The 20,279-nt window shown below is 48.9% G+C and overlaps 1 protein-coding gene across 4 annotated transcripts in view; it reads right to left on the reverse strand.

The window, feature by feature from the left end:
* Positions 1–1,450: 1,450 nt before the first annotated feature.
* TPM4 (tropomyosin 4) overlaps positions 1,451–20,279 on the reverse strand; it is a 21,113-nt gene continuing 2,284 nt past the window's right edge. Inside the window, exons 2-9 of one of the 4 annotated variants that reach the window (XM_079772553.1) lie at positions 17,158–17,283; positions 12,470–12,603; positions 10,123–10,240; positions 9,468–9,538; positions 8,490–8,565; positions 6,761–6,823; positions 6,609–6,678; positions 1,451–2,736 (exon numbers count right to left, since the gene is read on the reverse strand). In XM_079772553.1, the coding sequence (XP_079628679.1) occupies positions 2,654–2,736; positions 6,609–6,678; positions 6,761–6,823; positions 8,490–8,565; positions 9,468–9,538; positions 10,123–10,240; positions 12,470–12,603; positions 17,158–17,283 (741 nt within the window). In that variant the 3' untranslated portion in view covers positions 1,451–2,653. The other 3 variants (XM_079772554.1, XM_079772555.1, XM_079772556.1) reach the window with 3 other exon arrangements.

Here is a 20,279-nt window from a genome sequence, read left to right on the forward strand (position 1 = left end):
GTGCCTCATGCTTCCCTTCCTATCTGTTTGCACTTTCTAGGTGGTCCTCCCCACCCGCATGGCTTCTAGTATCTCTCCACACTGGTGATTCTCACTTCTTAGAGAATCTAGCGCCCAGCTATCACTCTATGTCCAACTGCTTTCTCAGCATCTGCCTTTGGATTTGTCAAAGATCCTTCAAATTCAGCATGTCCACAACCAACCTCATCATCTACTCACATTAGCTTGTCCTGAATTGCCTTCTATCTGAAACCTAAATTGTCTTTGAGACTTTTCTTCATCCCTCACATTCTGGCTCTCAGGGACATTCTAAGTAGCTCTTGTACCTTGCTCTTCTGTTTCCATCGCCCCTCAGATCATCACATCTCCCACTGGTCTCCCTGATCATTCTCTAATCCAGATTCCATCCTGCAGTGTGTGCTCATTCTAAAACACCCACTATCCACCCATGGTCTATGGGCAGGATAAACTCCTCACAACCTGGTCCTAACCTCACCTTGTGTTCCACTCACACCTCATGGGACTGGGAATTCCCCAAGGGCTGAGACAGTTCAGTTTAATAAACATTGAACACTTGTGTTAAGTGTTCAGGCATAGGACTAAAACAGTATCTTGAGATTAGATTATAGCCCAAGGGGGTGGGAAGGAGGGAGAAGAAACTTCAATCTAGTAATGGTAGGGCATTTAGAGGGGACACTATTTTATTGACATTCTCTTCTACCATCTAAATGAGCTCAGTCAGCTAAATGTTGAATAGCAGGAAATGTTTTCCATTGTACTGGGTAACAAAACATGGTTTGCATGCTGCATCAGTGTTTTAAAGCCTTTCATTTCTCCTTTTGATTCCCTAGCTCCCTTCCCCAAGATGAGATCTTGAGGCAAATACCAAAACAAGTCAGGTAGTTAAACTGCAGTCTGCTAAATCCTAAGATTACTTCCTTCAGATCACTTCTTCCTTCGTATTCCCTGGCAAGTACCACCCTGGATTAATTGAAACATTGAATGCTAAGTGGAGTTTTCTAATGTCAATGGCTCTCCACTTCTGACCAAATGATGTTCAGGCTCTCATCAAGGTGGACCAGCCTACCTTGCAGCTTTCCTATATTTTTCCTTTATGCAATGTACAGAAAACCTTTTCCAGGCGAGCCTGTGCTTTCCCAACTAAAGCAACAGGGACCATCTTTCCTACTCCTATTCCTCTATTAATATCCTACTCATTCTTCACAGTCCGGCTCATGATTGGGAATAACAAAGGACAGGAGCTTTTGAGTTACTGAGGCAAAGTGCTCTCACTGTAACAAAGAGATCATAATCCTTATATCATGAAGTCATGGTATAAAGCTAATAAATAAAATTTGCTCAATTCATGGCACAATTATCTCCATCCCATTTAACATTCGTTGAACCAAAATGCCTTTTATGTCCCCACACATTCTAAAATTCACACCAATTACAGTTTATGTAAAAATTTATTTGACCAAAATGTAGAAAAAGTGATACTATTACATATGATACAGTTGCAAGAATCTAAATGGAAAGTGTGGGTTTTATTCAATTGCACAATTTGCTAGTGTATCTCCTGGGTAGTGTGATGCATAATAAATAGGAGTGAGGGGCAGAGGAGTCCAAAAAGCTAGAATCAGGGTGATTTTTAGGCAGAACTGTAAACTTGAGTTACCCCCCTCACTGCTGGGGAATATGGAATGTTTCAGCTGAGATGTTAACCAAGAAAGCAAAAACGTAACAAAGCCAAAATGTGCAGCCCTGTCTACAAAATACTCCATATCCAGTTGAATCAGGAGTTTCCTGGTCTTTTATTAACTTGGTCCTGACGAAGGAATTAAAGCCCTAAATAAGTAAATCTTCAATTTACCATTCCCAAAGTACAGAGGAGATAAGTTAGGCCGATTACATTATCTCTTCGGCCAGAGAGGACCCTTCTGCCCAGTATTTAAGAGAAAAATGCTCTTGCTCAATTACTGAAGGCTAGCAGTCTGTTTGGTATGGCTTCCTGAACAGGACTGAATTCATTCCTGCTGAGTGGATGGCCTCAAATAAGAGTAAATGTTCTATTTCCCAAGCATTCTCATACTGTTTGCTCAAAGGATGTTCTGCACAGTAGAGTGTGGAAAAGAGCCAGAATGATTAATCTATCTATGGTTTATCACTTCCCACAATAGCCTCTCCCCCAACTTTTTTTTGCTCTGGATGGAAAATCCCCACCCATTTTAATGTGATGGTCCCTGGCCTCCTATAGTGTGTCCAACGGTGGCCCAGTGGTTCTATTCTTCAACCTTTTAAATTGGCCAGTGACTAGATACTAGAGTCTGTGTTTTGGAAGTGTGGGGTTGTTTAATCTCCCAGAAACCATATGCCCTCAGTCTTAAGAGACTAATGTTCAATAGGAAACACCCTGACTAGCTTAGGAGTAAATGCAATTTAAGGATAAAAATAGAGCTAAAAAAATCTGGTGCCATTTGGGGAAGAGGGGAAGGAATTAGATTTAACTGATGCTCAAAGCTTCTCTGATACAAAATATTTGGTCACATACTCATAATTTGCTTAGATGCAGTAACAAAAGAAACTTCTTACAAGAGAAGAGAAAGAAACGGAGGTCTGGAGCTTCTGTTGGAACAAGACTCTTCTGTTGTGGTTATATACAGTTAAGTTCATTTAGTGTCTGATCCAGTGTCTGATGTAAGCCCACGTTCTCTTCTTTGGCCTGAGCAAGTTTTTCTGGTGAGGATTAAGAGTGGAAGAAAAATAAATTAATAAGCATCTTTTTAAAGAGGGGTGGGGGTGGGGGTTTAGAAGGTTTCCTAAAATCCATACTGCCAGAGTATAAGTCATAGCAGAGAAAGTATTTTGCATTTTAATTATAATAGAACACCATGGAATAATAGAAATGAAGTACCAAATTTAGGAGTCAGATCAGATTGCTGGATAAAATACAGGGCGTTCAGCTGAATTTGAATTTCAGGTACACAAACTTTTTAGTATAAGTATACGCCAAATATTGCATGAGATATACATATACCAAAAAATTATTCATTGCCTATCTGAAATTCAAATTTAACTGGGCGTTCTGTACTTTAATCTGCTACATCTGGCAATCCTAAAGTCAGAACACCTGGATTTAAGTCCCAGCTGTGCCAATGAAGTAAGCCATTTAACCTTTCTAGGTATGTTTCCCCATCTGTCAAATGGGGATAACAATATTACTTTGTGGTATGGGGGTTATTATGAGAAAAAGTGAAAAATGCTTCAGAACTTATGAAGTGCTATACAAACATAAGATTTTAATTCCAGATATGGGTAACTTAATACATCTTCCCCCTAAATGCCAGTTAATTAGTCCTGTAACCTGTCTTTCTTTTGGAGCTTCTGGGAATGGCTGTTGAAATTCTACCCATAATTGTGTCATTGTGTCTATGTGTCCATAGCAATGTAGTCAAACCCAAGCAAACGCAACATGATTGAAATTTAAGCCAAACTATGGGTATGCTATTAAGTGATTGAGCTGATGACACAAATTTTTTTTTTTTTTTAGAAGTAAGATGCCATTTAGAGCTATGCATGACAGAACACGAGGGAGAACTGGTTTGCCGTGAGTGATGGCTGATAAGGGACTAGGCCAAGACTCATTAAAATACTGAAGGGAAGCAAAATGTCTCCTAAAAGGTGATAGGATCAGCTTGGAAATTTTCAGAAAGGAAAAAAGTGCACAAGATGGCAGCCTTTCAAATACAACTGCAAAATTTTTCATTTGACCAGGCACTTAAAAAAACCAAGCCCCTCTGATCTCAGAAGATTCCATCAGAACAGTGACCCAGGCCTATCCTGTCTGGAAGGATACATGTAATTGAGTGCCTACTGTGTGAGCTAATTTCTCCATTATCTCATTTAATCCTCATAATAACTAAGATACCGCCTTTATTTTGCAGAAAAGCTAAATAGCTTGTTCAAGGTCACACAGCTAATGTGGTAGAGCTAGAATCAAAACTCCGACATCCCAACTACAAATCCTGATCTCACTTCACCTTGCCACTGGATTCCTGGCATCTACTTTGTTATTGGGTCTGAGATAAAATAACTTTCCCTGTTAATTGCCCTTGAGAATCATGACAGTCCCATAGACAGGTAGTAGTAGATCACCATAGCCCCAATCCCTGTCAATGAAGTTCCACTTAGGTGCTTAGGCAGAGTAACTGGAGAGGCAGAGCTGCAGCTGTTTCAAAGGGTGGAGGCGACAAATGTCTGGGAAAATCCCAGGAACAAATACACACAGAGAACAAACAGAATACACCCACCTCCACACAGTCTGTAACTTTGCCAGGGGTGGATGTATGACAATGTGTGAGGGGTGTGGTTTGTATAGAAGTTCCTAGTGGATGGCAGTTAGAAACAGGGAGATGCTAGGGGTGGAAGGGGGTGGGTTGTTTAGGGGAGATGTATTTTGGAGCAATGACTATAAAGAAAAATCAGGACAGAGGTTCCCACTTGAATCAAACAGGATGAGGAATAACAAGTCATAGGGACCCCACGTTGATGCTAACTGGAGATTTTCATGCCTTTGTCAGGTCTGAGGGGAAGTCTGGAAGATGTGACTTGGACATCAACATGGCAGAGTTACTGAGACAATCTGAGGTAGTGGTGGTGGAGTGCAGGGGAGGCCTGCATGGACTTGCAAGGGTTCCTGGTTCTACTTAACTCATGTATGAGGGGAGGTAGAGATTAGCATCTCAGGCAACTTTATTTGAAACTCAGAAAAGGATCACCTCACTTCCTTTCTTTGGCCTTCCAGCAGCTTCCACTCTCTCCCTGCTATGGGATGCTCTTTAATTCTTTGTAGGGTAGTTTTCTACAGACAAGGTATAGAGATGAAGTTCATGGGTGAACTTCTTCCCAGGACCGGGAGCTGGATAGATGTTCCATGAACAATGAAAACATAGGGAACCCCAGGCACTGTCCTCAGAGTGTAAAGAGAAACAAATGCAAAAAGGCGTAGAGACCAAAATGCCGTTGCCACTGTTTGAGTCCGTAGAGCAAACCCCATTCAAGCGTAGCTTCTTTTTAGACACAAGCCTGCTGGTTTCTGCAAGTTCTGCTGACTCTATGAGGCTGCTTAAGAGGGTGGATGAATCTCCACTCAAAACAATTTCTGTTTAAGGAAAAACAGTTACTGGTAGATACAGAGTCTGAGAGCTCGTGCCAAATTGGCTTTTGTTTTCATGTCACCAGAAAATAATCACATGGGCATAATTTTCTTTCTGAAATGAGCTCTTCATTTGAACCACCCACATCAAGGGCACCACAGCTACTACGGCTCAAGAGCGGCAAGTGGAAAAAATGAAAATAAGAGGGCATGAAGATGAGGACTGCCTGTCTTTATTTCGGTCACACAGTCACAGCAGACGGCGGCTTGAAGGATCAAAACCAGGAGGCAGGAAATGGGAACATAGGTACCACAGTGAGAAGGCAGACTTCAGTTTTGCTAGGACAGAGGACAGCACCCTGCTGCCTCTCAGAGAGAGGTCATGTCGTTGAGAGCATGGTCCAGCTCCTCGCTGATAGCCTTGTACTTGAGCTTCTGAGCGTATAGCTCGTCTAGAGGGTGGATGTCCCCAGAGAGAGAGTTCAGAAGAGGTACAGGGGACAGAATGCGAGGGTCGGAATGGCGTGCCACAGATGAGCAATGAAAGGGAGAAAAAAAAGTGAGAAAACAAAGCATGAACTAAGAGGAAGTTGTGTCTTATGGAAAACAAACGAGAAAACAAAAGATGGACAGAGTGATTTCTAAGCATTTTGAAGTTCTACTGGGGATTAGTCATACCTTTAAAAAGAATGGTGACTACAAATGCACAGGTCACTAGTCTCCTGCCCTGGGTTGTTTCTGACTTTCAATGATGTCACCTGGTTAAAGGTCATACTTGGGAAGGAGGGCAATTCTCCTTATATGGGAGCCTCACTTCCCAAACCAAACTCGGGGCACATGGTCTGCAGAATAAGTTTTGTACCTTTTCTAGGTGAAAGAGGCAGCTTGGGAGATTCTGTCTGAACCCCAAGATCTGGAATTCCAGAATTATTTCATGAAGAACACAGGACAGAATTTTTAAAAAAGTTGGAACTCTACAAGAAATTCTGGAATCTGTGGGGGCACCAGGCTTGCAGACTGGCGTCTTTATTTAGTCCCTACGTTCTCTATATTTCCGTTGTCTCATATAGTGATAAGCTCAGCTCTCTGGGAGAGAGCTTCTGTAAAAATGCAAGGCATCTGGAAAATGCAAGGCATCTCTCAGAAATGAAGAAATGGAAGAAAATTCTAAAGACATTTAAAAAAACCCAGCCATATTTGGGTCTTTGTACTCACACGTGGAGCTAATTAACCAAAAATACTTTATTTCTCAAAAAATGGCAGCCTGAGTCTGAATTTGATTTGCATTCTCTGATTGCAATGCTCCAGGCTTCCAGATGTGACATCACTTTGCACTTACTATCCTAAACTGAACGTAGCCCAACTTAGTCCCTGCACAGATTTCCCCCAACAACCCATGGATGTGTCAGGTAGGAGGAGACAGAGCAAACAAAATTAGATGGCAATTTCATACCTTCCAGGTCATCAATAGATTTTTCCAGTTTTGCAACTGTTCTCTCTGCAAATTCAGCACGGGTCTCGGCCTAAAGGAAAAGACGAGAGTTACTATGATTGCTCCAAGACCAGCGCCAGGAGAAACTTGACCAGTTGGGTGTGATCACTCACCTCTTTCAGTTTGTCAGACAGAAGTTTAATTTCTTCTTCATATTTATCCTCCTTTTCAGAATACTGTGGGAGAAACCAAAATACTGCTTTTAAAAAAAGGAGAGAAAAAGGCATACAGAATGCTGGTTCCCTACTCCTTGGAATAAAGTGTGCTTGAACATGCCTAAGAAGTAAAGTAGAGGCAGGCAGAAGAAATGTGTGCAAAACTCAGAGAATCTGTGGGAGACTCCTCTGGAATGGTACTGAGCTGATAACTTGAGCTAAAAGTGTGATGAAGGTGAGGCCAGTGATAGAATGGAAATGCATGCTATTCAAGGCCCTTCACATCTATATTTCCAATCCCATTTCCCACCAATTTCCTCAAGGTGCTATCTACTTCCTCAACAAATTTTGTGTACTTTCTGGTCTCCCAGCTCTGTCTATCATGGGGACCCAGGGACAGAATGCTCTTTTCCTAATTACCACCTGTTAGAAATCATGTGTCTTTTAAGGCCCAATTCAGATGAATATTAATATTTACCAACTGCTTGCAATGTTGCTAGATAGCTTCAATCCCATTTTACAGATGAGTAAAGAGGTCATTTGTCTAGGGTCACATGGCTATCAAATGACCAAGCCATGAGACTGGAATCTGACCCTGGAATTTGAGCTCCCGGCCATCATTATGTTCTGCAGCCTTTTTTAAGGTCACCTCCTCATGACACCTTTCCCAACTTTCCAAGGTCCCTCTGTTGAAATTCCAAAGCACGTTGTTATCGTGTTAGTCTCTGCCACTCAATTTGACTCTGAGCTCTCACAGAAGAAGCCACATTGTCATGTACGCTTGGATTTTATGTATTCCCCAAATATCCGTATCAAATATATGCCAAGCACAAGACTAGGACTAATGATATAGCTCTAAACAAGTCAGCTATGGGACCCAATCCTTAAAGTTTACAATCTAGAAAGGAAGGCATGTAATTGAGTAATTATGATGGATGAGATCAATCATCATGATAGGAAAAGATGTAGGTGGGGCTACGAAGCCAAGAGACGCCTAACCTAGATGAGCAATCAGGGCAGGCTTCTCAGAAGAAGAGCTGTTTAAGCAAAGACCTGAAGGATGGATAGGTTACCAAGCAAAGAGAAAAGGAAAGGTTGCTTCCGACAGCAGGTTTAAAGAACTAGCAGTGATGAGAGAACATGGAATGTTTGTGAAACTGAAGTTCAATGCTACTGGAGGATAGGAGGAGGAGGTTGAGGATGCGATGAGGATGGGGAATTCAGCGGGGTAAGCCAAGGAAGACTACACGTTGCTCCTAATGTGATTCTATCCTGTAGTGACCACTCTGGATGCTGTTTCCGCCTAAAAGCCATAACCCACTTCTGATATCTGCTGCTCAATCTTCAATAAGGTATTTCTGGAAGAACCAAGGGATCCAAGTGAGAGTGGGGCTCTGTATTTATAGGATTATACTCAGATCTCCCCAGGAAAAGCCTGACCAGGCATTAATCTCACATTCCATCTCCACCCTCATAAGAACTGGAGATAAAAGATGGTGCTAAGACCCCATGAAAGAGGGGAATCCAGCCACCAGACACCTCTTTCTGTGGGGAGAAAAACCCAGCAGCTGGGCACTAAAGCTGCTGTTAGCAAATACAGATCCCTGTTGCCCCGGCATGCTCCTGTGTACTTCTGGGGAAGAAAAGGTAAGTCCAGCCAATCACCCTCTAACTAAAGCCAACCAACCTTTTCAGAGGCAGCCTCCAGCGATTTCAGGTTGTTGGTGACATTCTTGAGTTCTTCTTCCAGGTCACCACATTTTCTGCACAAAGACAAAGGATTTTTATGTCTTATCTTCCCTTACAGCAGGCAATTCCCCTAACAGCAGTCTTCCAAAGGAGGAATCCACACTGCCTGGAGCCCCCCACAAGGAATGCGGGGGAAAAGGTTAATGGCCTTTTCTGAGCTGGAGCACTGTGTACTTATCAAAACCCTATCATGCCAGGCAAAGGCGCGGCAGGCAGGCTGAGGAGTATTTGGAAGGTTTATAAGTGCTCCTGGGCTCCTGCCAAGGCTGAGGCAACAGGGACTTGTGGAATCCATGATTGATGAGGCTGACTCCGGAAGGTGTAGGAATGAGATGGAGAGCAGGAGGCTGGGAGACAGCAGTCTACACCGGACGTTACAGGAAGCAAGCCCAGAATGGATTTGCAGAACCAGACCCCTTTCAGCACTGTGGGATGCTCTGTGGAGCTGGAGGGCCCAGGGAAGGGGAATTTTTATATTTTGGAGCTTTCTGGATTCTTACCCCCTCCCCCGCCTGTCGGGGTTAATGTGTCATGGCCAAATAATGACTTCAGAAGCAAAGTATTTAAACACTGGGTGGGAGGAGGGGAGTGCTGCCTTCTATAGGTCAGCTTTCTGTTAAGAAGGCACGCCTACTGAGATAGTCTCTCTGGGCTTCCCACTACAATCCGTTCATCGACTTCTCTGCTACCAGCTGTCTCACTCCTACTTCCTAATACCTTTGTGGTTAGAGGCAAGATGTGAACAGCAAGGACAAACAGTTGCCACCTCTGTCAGCCACAGAAGCAAAGAGGAGCTACAGAGCAATGAGTCCAGTTGCCCATCCACTTGACCAGAGGCCCTGGTTGGTGTAAACCAACTCCCTCCAGCTCTGACCCAAAAGTTGAGCTGGGCCCCACTCAGTTCTCTGCCACTCACAGTTCAGACACCTCGGCACGCTCCTCTGCTCTCTCCAGCTCGCCCTCCAGGATGACCAACTTACGAGCTACCTGCAAAGACAAAAAGGATTGTTGGAGACTGACATCCCCCTACACACACACACACACACACACACACACCCCTGCCCAACAGCCACATCTAATAGGATGCCCTCCCAGTGCAGACAGTGAGGCCACGCCCAGACTATGCCAGGGGCTTACTGCTGCTTCTCTAACGCAGTCTGGAAAACATCCACATTCTCTCCCTTGGGTCCCAACAGTGAGGCAGACAGGAGGGGAAGGAAGAGCTGAGACCATGGATGCAGGCAGAAGGGGGACTGAAGATCCATGACCAGGGACCATGATTCCCAATTTTAGCCAAACTGTGCTGAAATACGCAGCTGTGGGACAAAAAGTGATCTGGTCAGCTGATTTCCCCACCAAGTCAGACAAGCGTCACAGAATTCCCCAGGACCTTTTGGCATTGTGGAAGATACAGTTCCCAGCCAAGTGGTGTCTCTGGAAAAACAGATGTGGATACAGATGGACAGCTGACCTAACAGAGGGCTTCCTTTGGGCAGCCCCAGGATCTCCCTATCACACATCCATTTCCTCCCTACTTCCTGCTGCCGCCGCCATCTGCCAGCCCCACTCACCTCCTCGTATTTGCGGTCAGCCTCCTCTGCAATGTGTTTGGCCTCTTTGAGCTGCAACTCCTGGATCTCCATCTTCTCCTCATCTTTCATGGCCCGGTTTTCTATCACCTTCATTCCTCTGCAAGGACAACCTTGTCATTACCAACACAAACACAGTACCACCTCACCACACACCTCCACGGACCTGCACTTGTCAGACATTTGCCAAGAACCAGACTCCAAAGAGGAAATTATGGAGCTGCTCACATGTACTTTTCACCCTTACTGAACGCTGGGTACTGCTTTAAATGCCTTCAACTTCAAAACCACCCCATGAAGTGGTAGGTACACTGTCCCCATTTCACAGAAGAAACCAAGGCACAGAGAGGCGAAGTGACCAGGAAGTGCAGAGCTGGAACTCAAACCTGATGGTCTGACTCTGGAGTCTGTGTTCCCATTCTAAATAACCTCTGACTAGTAACAGGATGTATTTGTACTCTGTTACTACAATGTGATTAGAGATCTGGGCCAGGTTGGCTTAGGAGAGATGAATTCTGTTGCAGTGGGGGAGGTGTCACAGAAGACGTTCCAGAAGAGAGTCCACAAGTGAACAAGGAGTTATTCTTCAGTGAGGGAGCCGCACAAGAAAGCCCCAGAGAAATGTCACAACACAGCAGGAGGTCAGGGTGACTGGACTGTAAGGTGGGTGGCACTTGACAGTTTCAAAAACAAGCGAGTGGAAACCAGAACGATGAACGGATTGTAGTGGGAAGCCCAGGTAAGAGTGGGGTACCAACAAGGTGAGGGGTGAGGAGAGCCTGAAGTGGCTACCTCCTGGGGACAGCTGGAAGTCTCCCATGATTCAGTTGGCTGACTCTGGCCTGTACTGCTTGGAGTGATCCAGGTAAGATCAGCACCTCCAGAAAGGCTGACCCAGGATAACATAGCAATGTGTGCCGTGCCCACCCAGAGCAAAGGAGCACACACTTCGGCGGTCTAATAAATACCTCCATCTGGGCTGTCACTACCATTCTCAGCTGACTGTCACAGCACCAGGCACACCTGTACAAGGCCTCAAGATCAGCAGGTGAGCAAGCTTGAAAAACCCTCTGTAGTCCTGGCGAGATCCAAGTGGCCAGCCCTAGGCCATGTAACAAGTGGCAGCTGGACTTGAACCTAGATCCTCCAGCTTCTGAGTGTAAAATTCCTTTTACCAAAAGACATCAGTCCCCAACAAGAGTGTCACCAAAAACTTCTGGTGATACAAGTGAGAAGCAATCCCAGGCTTTCCGGGTTTGCCCTGGGGACATCTTGAAAAATGAGACATCCAGCCAGGCTGGTCTGACAGTGTACACAGACAACAGCTAACCCAGGCCCCAGGCTCAGCCATGAGCACCTTGTGACAGGATCCTTCATATTTCCCATGGCATCCCCTCCCTCCCCCACTCTAAGTGGCTAAAGCAGAGCCTGCCCCGGGGCCTACACCCTCATTTCGGCTGTTCCACTCACTGCACGGAAAGAAATTTCCTGCTTGGGCAACTCCCAGAGTCGATCTCCAAGTTCCCCAGCCTCCCCCCCCCGCCACCCCCACCATTGGTTTTTAATCTCCAGTTTATGGGTCACAACAGCACATTCAGGAATGAGTCCTTTGGAGGAATTCATCCTGGAAAACCACGGTGGATGGGTCAAGTGAGAATTCTGGTGGGATCGTGGTAGACATGCAATGACCACCGGCCTGGCCCACACCATCGCCACCCAAGAAACCCATTTACACCACAGAGACAGATACTCTGTGAATCCCACAATCTGATGGGATTGTGCCAGAAAACTGTCTCCAGAAGACGGAGCACCCTGCTGGATGCCCAATGCAGTGCTCATGCCTCAGAGGTGAGGAGCAGTCAGCTCAAGTTTGTGCATGTCCCTGACATGTTTTAGCCATCCAGTAGCCCAAAGCCTGACCAACAGCATTGTTAACAATCACATACGCATGGCCTGTTCCAAGTTTTTACCTGCCCCCTTCTCACATGACCCCGGAAATGGATGTCTTGAGAACATGGATGAGTTGCACAATGGCTTTCAGACTCTGCAAACATCAGCATTACAGTCATACTTGCAGTTATAGCTGTCCTTTTTTTTTTTACCTTCCTCTGCCTGGTGGGAGTTTTTCTCCATCACCACCACCACGACAAACAGCTCTATACACAGTGTGAGGGTTTTCAAGACGCTGTCGTGCATTGTACATATGTGTGCATGTTCACATCATGTGATTACACTCACTCTCACCCCAGATCAGTGAGGTCAGCCATCCATTCAGATCTCCATTTCCCAGAAGCCGTCACCAATGCCACTGGGTTCAAAGCATCCTTACCTCTCGCTCTCATCGGCAGCCTTTTCTGCTTCTTCTAGCTTCTGCAGGGCCGTGGCCAGTCGTTCTTGAGCCCTGTCTAACTCCTCCTCAACGAGCTGGATGCGTCGATTGAGAGCTGCCACATCTCCTTCAGCCTGGGAGGTCAGAGGTGCAGCCAGGTTAGGAGGTAACAGGTGAGCAGTGGGAAGCCTCCACTCACAGTAGCCTTCCCTCAGCTAACATGATTCCCTCTACCAGAGCCCGTCCAGGAATCCAGGCAGTAAGGAATCCAGCCTTTTCTGGAGAATGTGAACTTTCTGTGTGATCTTCCCTGAAAACATGAGGGAACACGCCACTCAACGATGAGGGTGTGTGTCCCAGTATAGGATGGGTGGTCAAGTCAACACAGAAGAGAAATAAGTATACCATATGCTGTGAGAGCACAGTGCTGGCCTCTCCATGCTTGTGATTCCTAGAGAACAAGGCCAGCGGGGACCTGGCTCACCCAGTCGCAGAATCAGGTCTGCTCCCAGTCACCTCGATGGCAAGATAAATGCCAGAACATGGAGCCCTCAGTTAAATCCTGGCCATACACTGGGGGGAAGAAGGCAGCCAAGATGGAACACCATCCTTAACTAAGTCTGGCCGAGAGATGACAGGATAAAATATAGAAGAAATCTTGGTTACAAACATGGAAGAGATGTCTGAATAGTGTCATTGGCTTTTCAAGGTGTTTCCCCCACCAGGAAGATAACGTGGTGGAGTGTGCATAAAAGCAAGAACTCCAGGATCAAAAAGTGTTGGCTCGCCGAAACCGGTTTGGCTCAGTGGATAGAGCGTCGGCCTGCGGACTGAAGGGTCCCGGGTTCGATTCCGGTCAGGGGCATGTACCTTAGTTGCGGGCACATCCCCAGTAGGGGGTGTGCAGGAGGCAGCTGATCGATGTTTCTCTCTCATTGATGTTTCTAGCTCTCTATCCCTCTCTCTTTCTCTCTGTAAAAAAATCAATAAAATATATATATATTTTTAAAAAAGTGTTGGCTCGCTTTGCCACTTTGAGCCATGTGGCATTAGGCTGGTTGCTTCACGGCTCTGAGCCTCCCTATCCTCTCCCTCCCTGTCTTGTTTCTTCCCACTGCTGTGAGGACTGTCATTGAAGGGCAAGGTGTTGTACCTGGCCTGTGGTTAAGTCCCAGCAAAGGGCAGCTTTACGGCCAGGATTTCACCTCATTTAATCCTTGAGTATCCCACCCATTTTACAGATGGAAAAACAGGCCAGGCTAGGTGACGTAGTTCTGGTTAATGTCACAGAATTGGGAAGGAATGGCCTCTTGGGCACCAGTCCAGGGCTCTTCCCTTGCTCCCTGAACCTTGAAGTCCTGGGGCAATCAAGGCCAGCCACACTCAGGAAGGGATATTGAGAATGTTTGAAAACAGGGCTGAACCAAGGGGAGACGTGAAGGCCCAGGTAAAGCCACACTGGCATCTTCATATCAAGAAAAATAAACCTCTGAATTGGGGTAGGCTGTAAAAGTGAGTGGGAAACCACTCCCCTTTTCCTTTAAACAGCAAAAATAAGGAGTAATAGAACGAGGCCAGAGTTGCTCCAACACAGAGAACCAGGCATCTTTCCTCAGCTCCAGAGTTCTAGCAGCAAATGGCGGGGAAACTCCCACAAGTGTTTCTGATGGCAGCCTCCTCTGAAACACCAGTTTGGAGACTCTATTAAAAACCACTGATGAATTATTTTAAAAAATGTCACCCACCCCTTCCAATGAGTGCTTTTTATTCTTTTTAAATTAGGTGAATCTTAACTCCTTCAGCACCTGGGGCAGGAGTTGAGTTCCCCCCACTGTTTTTTAGTAGTCATAAAATAGCGCAACCAACACCACTACTTCCAGAATATTTTCGGCACCCCAACAAGAAATCCCATACCAATTAGCAGTTAGGAATTGATGTTTAAGCTCATACAGAGTGCTTGATTTAGAAGCTGTCTTTTTTTTTAAAAAAAGTGAGCGGCTCCTTATGTTGGGGATTCTGAATCCTCACAACCAGGCTTTGGGCACATTTTCAACTATCTGGAATCAAAAGATTTCTGAGATGCACTCATCTCTATGGACACAAATATATATATATATATATATATATATATATATATATATATATATATATATATATTTTTTTTTTTTTTTTGAAAAACTGCTAGTCACTGCTAGTCATTTGGGGCTCCACCCCTTCCTGCAATCAAAGCTTCTACACTCTACAAAGGATTTCCCTTATAAGGTAAAAGAGGCTTGCTAGATACATGTGGCCAAGGAACAGGAAGATGTCGGTTAATCACACAAAAATCTAAATGAAACCAGCTGTTGGAGGCAGCCCCAGAAGTCTGCCACACGCCGGCTCTTGGCTTACTCCACAGGCGACTGAGAAAGTTTTCCCCCCTCTGGGCCCCATTCCTCTGCCCAGGAACCTTCTTCAGGCTTTCCCCCTCCTGACCAAGAGAAGCATGCTTTTGAAAAGCTAACTTTTTAAGATGTCTGCAACTTTCCAAAAACATCTCTCCTCCCAAATGGATATCCCACTCCTGTCTTGGCTCGCCGGCGGAGGGCCATTTCTAAGCAGAAGTAATTGTCCTCCAGTGAGATGACTTGGGATGAGATCAGAGGGAGGATTACGCCGGTTCCGTGTGCGAAAGGGGCCAAACCAGCTACTGTTGGAGGCTTACAGGATTAAAGGCTGCGACTCAGGCCAACCCTGAAGCAGTCTGGGGCACAATACCCACGGCAATTCCACCTGGCCGAGCGTCTTCTCCACTTCTGGGGTCCCCACTCTTGAGTCCCGATATTCCAGCTTTCAGGGTCCCTTGGCTTTCACCTCCCCCCCCCCCCCACCCCAACTTTTGAGTCTTTGAGTCTTTATACAATCAGGTGTCCTGTCCCAGGAAACTCTGAATTTTCTGCTCAACCTCCATTTTGAAAATCCACTGGATGGCCTCTTCCCTACGATGCTCCCACAACAGAACTGAGACCCCTGGAATGCAAATCAGTTTTGTGTGTCTGTCCCCCTCACCCACCCCGCATTAGACTGTGAGCTCTTCTGGGGATAGAGGGCGGGGAGAAACAAAAACACAAAAAAGGAACCCAGCACCTACTAGGTGCCAGATGCACCCAGGGAGGTTTTACTCCTGGGACCTCCCAACTACCCGAGAGAGTCGCCATTAGCATCACCCCTACTTTACAGATGGGGAGACTCCTAGGGGTTAAGTATCTAGGAGTAGGAGATGGAGTTAGAATCCAGATCTCTCACCAACCCCAGGGGTTGCCACCAACTGTACCATCCATCCCGAGGGACAGTCAGGGGATGGAGAGAGGGCGGCAACCCCCTCTCCTTCAGCCCCATTATCTGCCGCCTCTGGCCCCGTGACATGCAAGAGACGGATCGCCCGCGCGAACATTCCAAGAGTCCTCTGGAGAGGGAGCCCTGGTTACCGCAGGGACCAGCTGGGAAGCGAAAGGCCCATGGCTCCAGGCTGACCGCCCCTTGCGGGGAGCAGACTCGTCGCCGCCGCGCCTCTGGGAACAGCTGGGAAAGTTCAGCGGGAGCCGGGAAGCCTCCCCCCACCCCAGTCCAAGTGGGCCAGCCAGTCCAGCCCCAGACAATGGGAGCTCGTTTCCACTCTCACTTCCCGCTCCTGGGTGCAGCCCCGGAGCCGGAAGGCTGCACCTCGGAGGTGCATGAAACCCGAGGCTGCTCCTTGGGCCCCCCACCACCTCCGGATCCCGGCACCAGCCGGAGTTCCTTGGCTGCTCGGTGCCCCTACCCCACTCCGGGATCGCCTTAGCCCTCGGCCCCATCCCCCCCATTTCCCGCTCGGCCGGCCCCTCCCAATTCGGCTTGGCGCTCCCTGCCCAGTCCCAGGCCGGGGAAGGCGGAAGGCTGCGGAGGAAGGGGGGGTCTCAGCAACCAACCCTGGGCGGGGATGGGGGGGCGTTTGCGGGTCCCCGATCGGGAGCGGCAGGGCCCGAGGGCGCGAAGGCGGGCTAATGCGAGGGGGAGGGGGGTGGCTAGCAGCGGCGGCGGGCGGGCGGGAACGCGGGAAGGGAGAGGCGCCGGGAGAAGCGGAGAAAAGAGGGCGCGCGGGAGGCCGGGGTACGCCTTGCCGGGGGAAAGGGGAGCGCGGGGCCGGGGCGCGGGCGGGGGGCAGCTCTCACTTTCTCGCGCCGCTCGCGCTCGCCGTCCAGCTCCCGCTGCAGGCCCTGCGCGCGGTCCTCCGCCTCGTCCGCCTGCTGCTGCAGCGCCTGGATCTTGCGTTTCACCGCCTCCAGGGAGTTGAGGCCGGCCATGGCAAGGAGGCGCGGGGGCGCACGCAGCGGGCGCTCGACTTGGCGAGAATCGGCTTTGGTGAAGCTGCAGCAGCCGCGCCCCAGCCCCCGAGCCTCTGCCTGCGCCGGTGCCGCCCCCGCTCCTCCCTGCCCCAGGCCCGGCCGCCGTCGGGGCGATGAGGTCACCCGGCCCGGCCGCCGACGTCAGCACCGCTGGGGGCGGGCCTGACGTCGGCACCGCTGGCCGCAGCTGCTGGAAAGTGCCCCTTTTCGGGACTTATTTGGAGAAAGCGCAGGGAGGCGCCGCCTTCCCTTCCTCCTCCTCCTGCTCCTCTTCCTCCCTGCCCCCGGCTCCGGCCCGGCCCCGCCGCATTCCTGCGAACGTACGTCCGAGGCCTTCTTCTCCGTCAGCTCCAGCTTCTCTTGTGCGTCCTTCAGGTTCTCCGAGTACTTGTCCAGCTCGTCCTCGGTCCCCTTCAGTTTCTTCTGGAGATGGTTCAGCTCCTCCTCCACCTGGGGACGGAGTGGGGAACGCGTCAGTCTGGGGCATGTCCCCCTGGCGCGGGATCTCCCCCCACATTCACAAAAGTCCTCCATCTGGGCCTGTTTCCTCCTCTGTAGAACGGGATAGCAATGCCATGCACCACTCCATAAATGATACCTGTGGATTTGATTTTCACACCCTTTCCTTGTCCTGGGACCAGCTGTGCTTATCGTTTTTTTAGGGTTCCCCGATACTCTTGGGGAATCGAGTACAGCTTTGGAGAAACTTGAGTCCTGACACAATTTCCCAGAAATACACATTCAGTTTTGCATCCCAATTTCAGGGGTGCGACCGCCCGGAGACCTGGGTTAAAGTGAAAGGAGAAGACTTGCCCTAGCCGGTTTGGCTCAGTGGATAGAGCATCATCCTGCAGACTGAAGGGTTCCAGATTTGATTCCCGTCGAGGGCACATGCCCAGGTTGCGGGCTCGATCCCCAGTACGGGGCGTGCAGGAGACAGCCAATCAATGATTCCTTCTCACCATTGATGTTTCTATCTCTCCCTCTCCCTTCCTCTCTGAAAGCAATAAAAAAATATATTTAAAAAGGGGGGGGGGAGTCTCATGGACCGTCCCTACTTCCAGCTGACCCCCCTCTAGTTCTGCACCACCACCTCGAGCCAGAGAACCTGTCTAAGTGTATGTTTGTCCCCCGCCTGCCTAGAACCTGTCATGGCTCCCCATTGCCCAAGAGAGTGGTTTTCACACTATCTCACAAAAATACCATGAAGGGTTTAAGGGCTCAGACAGCCCCCATTCCTGGACTTTGGGGGCTTGGCTAGAAGAGAGCTACCCTTCAGAAACCACTTTCTTCTGAGGCTCAGATTAAATAGTTTAAATTCTTGCACATGTGGCTTTAATTTTAATAAAAACGTTCCCTACATTTCCCAAATTTTGAGTCATCTTTGTTTACCCTGCGAGTCTTGGCCCCCTCCCTACACCCGGTTTGAGAAGCTCAGGTCTGTGGCAGACAAACCACACACCCTTCACCTCTCCATTCCTCTTGCCCCCCAGCCCATCAGAGAGGGTCAGCTCAGGAACACCCCAGGTTGCACCTCCCCGTGCCCCTAATTCTGGGCTGAGGTGGTTAGTTCAAGTCATGCTTGGATCAGGCTTGTCACTTGGGTAGTTTGACTCCTGATCCTGTCCATGCTCCCAGCAGCCCTCTCGGGCTCCCTCCATCCTCCTGCTTCCTCTTCACAGCAGGAAGCCCAAAGCCGCAGAGTAACTTTCCCCGGTCACACAGCACAGGAACTGAATCCCCTCTAAACGGGTCCCCTCGCCAGGCCTGCTTTCCTGCATCCCTCTCTGACTTCCTTCTCGTCCTTCCGGAAGAGGGTATGTTACAAGCTGCTGTTCCTGCAGCTTTTAGATCAAGCTGGGGATCTGATCTGGGTTACATGTTCAATAGTGAGATGTGCAAAATATGGGAATGTGTGTGTGTGTGTGTGCGCGCGCGCACACACACGCGCGCGCGTGCACGTGCAAGTTCTTAAAAGGGCCCCTGTCCCAAGGTGGCATCACCTAGCCTCCCATCCCGGAACCCCTGAGTGTCCCACGATGAGCTGGAAATGGTGAAGGGGTTAGAGGATCCGAGGAGGGGGAGGGTGGCAGCAGCTCAGGCCTAAATCAGGGTCTATGGGCCTTGATCTTGACCTCTAGGCAAGAAGCCTGACTCCAAGCCCCAGCTGTATCCCCCCTGTCCCCTTTTCTAACCTCAGTTTCTTCTGCAAAATGGAAGCCTTGACATGGTGGTCTCCGAGTGCCCATCCAGCTACAAAGGTGATGGGGGTTTGATGACCTTTTCTGGCAAAATGTGTACAACGGGTGGGGATTGGGATAAAGTGGGCAGTGGGCTATGAAGCAATTAGAATGTGCCCATGTTATAGAAGGGTAAACTGAGACCCCAAATGAGGGAGGGACTTGCCCCAGGCCATACAGATGGGGGATTTGAACCCTTGTCTAACTGACTCGAAGTTGATTCGCTTGACCACTAGGTTATGCTTTGCCCACTGTCCAGCACAGCCTTCTCCCACTGACCTTCCATACCCAGCGCCAAAGCCCACTCTGCTGGGGGGTTTGCCTGGCTGTTCTGGACAGAGCCCTTGTCACCCCCTTGGCCCCTCCAGTCCCTGTCCCTCCCTGGTCTAGCCCTACCCTGGAGGCAGGGAACCTCCCTCTGTGTTTGGCTCCATCTCCCCCAGCCTGGGGCTCCTGGGGAGTCAGGCCTGGGGCTAAGGTCACTCTGGGCCCCAGCATCACCCAGCACCGACCCCTGGAGGAAGTTCTCAGAATGAATCAATGACACAGCCCCAACCCCTAAATGGTTGGAGTTGGTGTGAAAAATAAGACTGACGCTAATCAGTCCCTTTCCCTCTGAATTCCACACGTAAAGCACGTGCAGGTGCGTGGCACCTTGCTGGTGGGCGGAGCCTTGCCCTGGCTCTGGGAGGTCTCGGATAAGTCACTTCCTCCTCAGGTTCCCTGTCTGTAAACCAGCTGGGAGGGTCATGGACTACACACCTTAGTCCCCGTAAATGGGGGCTTCGGACAGGGCTGAGGCAGGATGTGGGGTCAAAGGCCAGTTGTGGCGGATGTCACTGCCCTGGGAGAGGAGTGGGCAGGAAGCAGGCGGGCAGGACCTCTTGGTCCCATTCCCACACTCAGCAGTCGGGGTGGGGGTGGGTCAGAGGGGCCTGGAATCTGGACTTTGCTGCAGGGTCCTCAGGGCTTCCTCTGAAGCAGGCGGCACTCTGGGTAAGTTGAGTCCCTTGTCGGCCCCCTGCCTCTGTTCCCAGGCAGGACTGCCCATTGGCCCCATGGGGCTCTGGCTTTCGCTTTGGACCTCTGGGGTCTTGGGTTTCATGCCGGGCCATCGGGAGCATCATTTGCCCCCATTTCTCAGATGAAAACACTGAGGGCTCAGAGGGGGTCAGCAACGTGCTCTGAGTCACAAAAGCTAGATGA

The sequence above is a fragment of the Cnephaeus nilssonii genome (assembly GCF_951640355.1).
Source record: "Cnephaeus nilssonii genome assembly, chromosome: 5".
Lineage (NCBI taxonomy): Eukaryota > Metazoa > Chordata > Mammalia > Chiroptera > Vespertilionidae > Cnephaeus > Cnephaeus nilssonii.